The sequence below is a fragment of the Corticium candelabrum genome, chromosome 16 (genome assembly GCF_963422355.1).
Source record: "Corticium candelabrum chromosome 16, ooCorCand1.1, whole genome shotgun sequence".
NCBI classification, from domain to species: domain Eukaryota; kingdom Metazoa; phylum Porifera; class Homoscleromorpha; order Homosclerophorida; family Plakinidae; genus Corticium; species Corticium candelabrum.
Genome location: NC_085100.1, coordinates 2,813,396 through 2,820,737, shown reverse-complemented (window position 1 = coordinate 2,820,737; position 7,342 = coordinate 2,813,396). Strand labels below are relative to the sequence as shown.

General features: G+C 43.4%; 2 protein-coding genes across 2 annotated transcripts; one reads left to right on the top strand and one right to left on the bottom strand.

Moving 5' to 3' along the window:
• Positions 1-1,673: 1,673 nt before the first annotated feature.
• Positions 1,674-4,030, top strand: LOC134192377 (protein Wnt-5-like). Its single transcript, XM_062661117.1, has 4 exons — positions 1,674-2,007; positions 2,282-2,562; positions 3,001-3,287; positions 3,357-4,030. The coding sequence occupies exons 1-4, from the start codon at positions 1,934-1,936 to the stop codon at positions 3,819-3,821; spliced, it is 1,107 nt and encodes a 368-aa protein (XP_062517101.1). The 5' UTR covers positions 1,674-1,933; the 3' UTR covers positions 3,822-4,030.
• A 2,312-nt stretch (positions 4,031-6,342) lies between these two features.
• LOC134192379 (adenylate kinase isoenzyme 6-like) lies at positions 6,343-7,329 on the bottom strand. Its single transcript, XM_062661119.1, has 3 exons — positions 7,096-7,329; positions 6,826-6,971; positions 6,343-6,765 (listed from the first exon to the last, which is right to left on the bottom strand). Exons 1-3 carry the CDS (start codon positions 7,282-7,284, stop codon positions 6,579-6,581), a joined length of 522 nt encoding a protein of 173 aa, XP_062517103.1. The 5' UTR covers positions 7,285-7,329; the 3' UTR covers positions 6,343-6,578.
• Positions 7,330-7,342: the final 13 nt, after the last annotated feature.

Sequence of the window (7,342 nt, the reverse complement as noted above, 5' to 3'; positions counted from 1 at the left end):
ACAATTAAATATCAAAGGCGACTAATTACAATTTCACTATTAAAAATTAGCTAACACTATACGTAGTAGATGTTGCCGTGCGCGATATTCCAGCGTCACGAACTTGATTTGCCGCATTCAGCGAGGGAAATTCGAATGCTAACGATGTCTCTTGGCCAGAGTCCGTCTTGCCACTTCCATTGCCTCAAACGCACTACGACACATGCAGGAAAAAGTGCGAATATGCATGTCACCGGTCGTCCAATTATCTAGGTCTCGTCACGGCACGGTCACGCCATTATCACAGGCGGCGTTTGTCACACAGCTCTACTGGTGTCTGCACCCTGTAGTGACATCTCGTCAGTAGGCGCGGAAAGTCAATAACGCAGTAGTTCGCATTTCGTTGCCAATATCTCAAATTACTATCCGATTAAATATGGAAGGAATATAAGAAACCTCAGCAGTAACCATTGGTTCAATTCAAGCGACCGCAATGTTGAAACAGCTGGAGGGATTTACTTTATAAGTATGATAAAAAATGTTGAATGTTAATTAATTAAACTCTAGCCAGTGCCTCCATAATCTCAATAGTGAAACCATGCTACAACTAGATGCAATAAACGTTTCACTTTGTGGCCTCACTAGCTGCCAATCGCATCCACACGTTAGACGGCTCGTTTCAAGCAAAAACGTATCAACAAACGCAACGAAATTTTGTTACATTCTTTGCTTTTTGACAAACTACATTGCTTGCTAGCCAAACACACTGTTGTCCTCCTCTCCTGCGTCAAACATGTGCAATCAGATTAGGCTAACTCAACATGTGCCTGCCACCTATCTCAACGAATTTGCCTGCATCACGCACAATTACGCATAATTTTTCCTGTTATAACGCGACAGACGTCCATCGCAACCGGTCCTGTTTGGCCGTGCAATGTCAGCAAAAACGGTAACCGGAAGGGACGCGACTTCCAAACAAAAGGTCAACTTGATTTCGAGCTATCTATGATCAATCCTACGCACTAGGACATACTTCCAATGGCATTCACTATAATAAGATCAAATTTTGCCTAATCCAGTCAATAGTCTTAAAAATCGAATATTGGCCGACGGGTTCTGTCATTGATTACAATAATTGTTAGTCGAGCAGTCTAGTGCGTCTGATAATAAGCAACAGTAGGAAATCAATTTACGCACTGCTGCTCGACCGTACAACAAGTATACGATTTCTAATCTCGAGTAAGCGCCTGATTTGCGTACTTGAAAAACCCAGACAGTTATTGTTAACTGGTATCGATTGGCAAGTAGTGACGTGCAGCCGTTGGCACGCTAGATACACTACACACAACACTTTACTGGCATCAGGTATCACCTTCCGGTGCATCATGAATAAACCAGTAAGATAGAAATGAGAGAAATCCACGTTGGTCGTTGAAAATTGAAGAGACCGGCAAGGGAGTAAGAGATAGACGGTTATATGTCTGGCGGTATCGCGTATAAATCGACGGGAAGTACACTGGTGGTAACCACCGCTACTTGGATGATCCAATGGCAGCCAGATTTAAATTTCAAACGAATCGACCACATGGAATCTGTTGTTGTTGTTGACGTCTATGCTAAACAACATTAGTCAAGTATTTGTAACCCGAGGCCTTGTCGAGTTGGAATGTTGTTGGTGTAGTTGTGTGTATCAACTGCTTCACGGGGTAGGAACACGACCGGTTCATTCTTCTGTTTACCGGTTAGTATTGAATTCGAGTGTCTGTCTCTTCCCTCAGTTAACAACTTGACATTGTTAGACATTAATGTATGATGGAATTACGACATTGTGATCGTCAATGTATGCAATGCAGCCTCTGGTTCGACCTCTAGTGGTCACGAGGGGACATCCCACTTGATTAATAGGGCGCGGTATCATATTCGTCACTCAGTCTTCTTTCGTAACGCGATCGGGATGGTACGACTTTGTCTGCTGCGTCTCTTTCTCTGCCTCTGCGTGCTCGTTCTGCAAACAAACTGTTCCTGGTGGTACGTCTCAGTTGGTACTGTGCATGTGCACGAGATTGTCCTCGTGTGTGTGTGTGTGTGTGTGTGTGTGTGTGTGTGTGTGTGTGTGTGTGTGTGTGTGTGTGTGTGTGTGTGTGCACGTCTGTGTGTATACATGCTACATTGTACTTGCATGGCCTTAAGTGGAGGTTGCACAGCACGAACTTCACTAGATCTATTTTAATGTCTCGAGATCAGTGACCGTGACCATACCATCTAAACTCCATGTTTACAATACCTCTGCTCTGTGTACCAGGCAACTAGGTGATCGTGTCCTCGAATTGGACACAACAGACGACGAGATCGACAATTCTAACCCTAACACTGACGCAGACGTACCCCTGACATGCAAAGACGTCATGATGACGAGAAAACAGAAGTCGATATGCGAGAAAGGAGAGAAAAGCATGATGGTCGCCATCGGTCAAGGCATCATCGCAGCACAGCATCACTGCCACAAACAATTCAAAAACGACCGCTGGAACTGCACGGCACCGCGCAGCCAAGAGCGTCCGTTCGGCAACATCGCCCATTTCGGTGAGAACTGCAGTCACTAAATGTTAGTTTTCCTGCATGCATATGTTGACCTTAGAACACCAAGAGTAATTTATATGCACACGAGTAAGGCAATGACTATGCAACAGAACAGGCACACCGTCTGTGGTCGCTGTGTGTGTGTGTGTGTGTGTGTGTGTGTGTGTGTGTGTGTGTGTGTGTGTGTGTGTGTGTGTGTGTGTGTGTGTGTGTGTGTGTGTGTGTGTGTGTGTGTGTGTGTGTGTGTGTGTGTGTGTGTGTGTGTGTGTGTGTGTGTACTAAAGATAGACACCAAACGTCATCCTAGCACAAATTGTACGGTCATCAAGTAACATGACACTAAAATATTCTGCGGTCCCACAACGGTGCTTCAGACCTCGTTGCGGCTTTCACTTCTACGCCATCATTATCAATAATTAAACATGTACGACTCTCTTCTAGGCACACCAGAAGCGGCCTATTTGTATGCCATCAGCTCTGCAGGAGTTGCCTACTCGTTGACGCACGCGTGTGCGGACGGATCCATGAGTCTGACGTGCGGCTGCGTGCCGAGACACAAACTCGAACCGTGGCCCAACCGGTCGGTCGAGTGGGGCTCGTGCTCGTACGACGTCGACAAGGGCGTACAATTGGCCAAACGATTTGTCGACGCTGCCCAAGAGACGGACAACGGGGGCTACACCGAGAGACAAATGGTCAATCTACACAACAATAAAGCTGGACGACTCGTATGTACATAACATTCCGTTTTCTCGCTATTAATTCTCTACTAACTGCACGTGTCGGTTTACATGCAGGCGGTACAGAAGAGTCTACGAACTATCTGTCACTGTTACGGATTCAAGTCGTGCCTACACAAGGTCTGCTACAAGGAGTTGGCAACGTTTAGCTACGTCGCCGGCGTTTTGAGGTCGAAATACGACACGGCCGTACGAATCAAGATGAACGCGAGAAAGACCAAGTTGAAGAGCTGGGACGCGAACACACCGATTACGTCCGGCGATCTCGTCTACAACGAGGGGACGTGGGATTTGTGCCAACCGAATCTACAACACGGGATACTGGGTGTTCACGGTCGAGAGTGCAGTGTCAATAAGAGTGAGGAGAACGATTGTACCCGCTTGTGCTGTCAGAGCGGCTACGAGAAGTATTTGGCCGACGAGCCGTATGGGTGCGACTGTCGGCTCGTCTGGTGGCCGCAGTTGCACGTCGAATGCAACAAATGCTACATAAGGGGAATCACTAAGTACAGATGCAAGTGATGGAAGCTCCAGTACAAGTGCAGTACACGTGTACTTGCCAACAGCCATAGCAATGTACTACATACACAGACAAGCTGCCGAATTGTTTACAACAGACTATATGTCTATAGATAGTAGCATGTTGCACTATTTACATATTCACTGTACAGAGAATAAAATGTCAATAGTCAGTAACTTCAACTATTGCCTCATTAAACATTTGTTTTGCAGACCACCCTAGAACTTCAGCTATCTAGATAAACTATCAGCTTGAGTCGCATGTTACATAATGAGAAACCTTTCAATAGTGTCAGATCAAGTGGCCCCTCTGTAGTTACTGTATGTTTTCTGAAATAAGTTTGCCAGAACCATTCACTCATTAGTCTACTGCTCATAGTAAAAATGATTTCATGCAATGATTTTTCATCACTTGCTGGTAACATACCACTGTATCCACATGCAGGGATCATGCTTGATACGACTAAAGTTTGACTTGTACACGTTTATACAATATCATAAGCTACTGCTACAAACTAACGTCCAATGACAATGCGTCATATCGTCGAAGAGATGATTTTTGAAACGAGTAAACGTGCTATAATCCAGAGTTCATTTCAATATGACATTAATCCGAACAATGAGTTGGGCTAAAGGCTAAGCAAATATGCAAAGCCAAACTCAAGTAAGCATTGCATGTAAGCAAAAACTGAGGTAGACACAAAGGCAAAAAGCAACAATCAGACTATCTTCCTTTCACATGCATTCATTAATGGTCAATAAGGCATAGACATGATACCGAAGCCACCAGTAATGCAACACAATACCAAAATATGTCGTAATATCTCTCTGAAGCAATAGCAACACCCATCACTCTCTGGATATTATAATTCATTTTCCTGTACCCTAACTATCCATCTTATCTTTGGCAAAATGACTACAGACCTACACGCATATGGTATGAAAATATGCTACGAATGCACTTAGTGTATCTACACACAGACACGAAGCCTGTTTTTGTGGACACACTTAACTTCCAGTTTGATCTACACTAGACAGCCCTATCTTGCTATAGGGAAGAAGCACAAGAGCTCATCAGTAGAAAACAAAACTTGTTACCTACTTACTGATAAACATGGAAGTACGCAGCAAATGTCTGGCGATGTCACTGTCACAAGCTGTGCACATGACAAGTGCGTAGTACACGTCTTACATTAAAGTTGATTCCTGTAATTGCCAGTATAGCAATTACCTTATCATGACAGCGTCTATGAAAAGTAGAGACAACTGGTATTGCCACCAACACAATTATTGTTTCACACGTCAACTGCTATAAACACCACAACTACTTAAACCCAATTACAAATTGAAACCCTTCTGCTGCCCAATGAGGCAACATAACATTAATATTTTTTTGCATGCGTCATTAAATGAGTTTTGAAGGGGTCATAGACACACAATAGGCCACAACAGAAGTGACTAGATAGGCTGGCATAGCCTGTCTTGAAAATTGCAAAACAGACAAACACCAAAACAAGTTCGTGTTATGCTGCTGTAAAACTGAGAAGGGAGTATGTGGGCATGTTAGTACCAAAGGAACCAAATGCTAAGTGTCTGTACTGCATGTTTTGTGATTGCCAAATAGCATTCACAACTCACTACAAGTTGAATGAGAGTGTGTTCATGCTAAACAGTTCCTTGACATCGTTAAAAAACAAGCAGAGTTGTACCCCTAGAATTAGTGACTTTCTCATGATTAGGATGTCCTAGTAGAGTAACACCGTGTGACTCTCTAATGCATTGCTATTAGTAACAATCACACACACACACACATACACACACACACACACACACACACGCATGCATGCACGCACACACACACACACACACACACACACACACACACACACACACACACACACACATGACCTTCATACATAGAGACTAACAGGTCATTCCCTATCTCATCTGGCCTTACCCAAGAGTTTTCATATAACCGGTTCATAAAAAGAACTGCAACAGAGAAGAGACTTGGAAAAGACAAAGACTATCGTAAAAATGGGTGACATTGCTTGTTTATGTTCATAGTCACCACTAACCCTAAGAACATGAAAGCCATTCTGACTGTACATCCAGCTGGTATTTGGATGGGGTTATGCTAATTGTGATTAGACCCGGTGTAAGTAACCACAGTTAATGATCAGACAGGTGTGAACATGCTCTAGAAATAAAAACCAACAGAATCTCCATGGAAGAATAGCAGGTACAGCTAACGTATTACATGCTCTTTAATAATTAAAAACAAGACTGACAGAATCTCCACATAAGGAAGGAATAATGGCAGATACTGGCCACTGTCTTCAGTACAAACATGACCTATTCCTAGCATTGGAAAGGACGATCCACTGCCCATAGAGTTGAGCACAAACAAGGCCTATTCCTTGCACTGAAACCATTAGGATGGTAGCCAAAAAGATATTGCATACACAATACTATGATTTAAGCAAATTTCAATAATTAGTTTCTATTAACTTAATTAACAAACTTCAAATTTTATTATTCGCTTTGACCATAGAGAAAGCTATGCCTTGGCATGCTGAAAGCCAAAGCTGAAAAGGAAATTTACACTTAATTTGATGTTTCACCAGAAGCATGTGTACATCAAAGCTAGACCGAGTCCTTTCTATAGAATGAATGCCTTCCTATCCATAACAAATCTACAGTCCTTATAGTTCTCTATCTATTACACACAAACTAAACATACACAAAGACGACTTACTTCTATAACTGGTGTTTCCACCTTTCAATCCAATGAACAATATGATCTACGTTCTGTTCTAAGTCTTCAGGAGTGTTGCTCTGCAACTCGTACACAATGTCTTCACTATAGCTCTCTCTAGCCTCCTCCAATATACTACCAAATATTTCACATTCAATGTTGTTGGTCAACTTTCGTTCTGCATATCCTCTGCAAAAGTAATTAAATATAATACGTCATGTGTATATATGATAATAATTATATTGAAACCTTTGCTCTAGTCTTTGATAGAGAAGAGTGTTGTCTGTCCTTAGAACAAAAACAGCATTAAACCACCGCTCCGGAAAGAACTCGGCACTGTGGTAGTCAACTATCTTTCCCCCTTCTCCCAGTCTCTCTTCCAACTCATCAATCACCTGTCAGAGTCAACAATCAATCAACCAACCAACTAACCAACACACACGCACACACACACACACACACACACACACACACACACACACACACACACCCACACACACACACACACGTCGGTCGTACCCGGTCTTCATCCAGAATGGGGCATTCGAGTTCGTCATCATAGCCGTCGTACAGTTGGCCGTCTCTAGCTACGTCTCCTATGCAGACATGTTCCAGTCCTGTGTGACGCGATACCTCGCGACAAGTCGTTGACTTTCCCGTGCCGGGTGTTCCAGTCAGGAGAACGTTAGGAAGCGCACGTCTTGACATGTGAAGCTAGCTACATACGGGGATGTGATAAACCCAACTGTTAGACGACATACGGGGA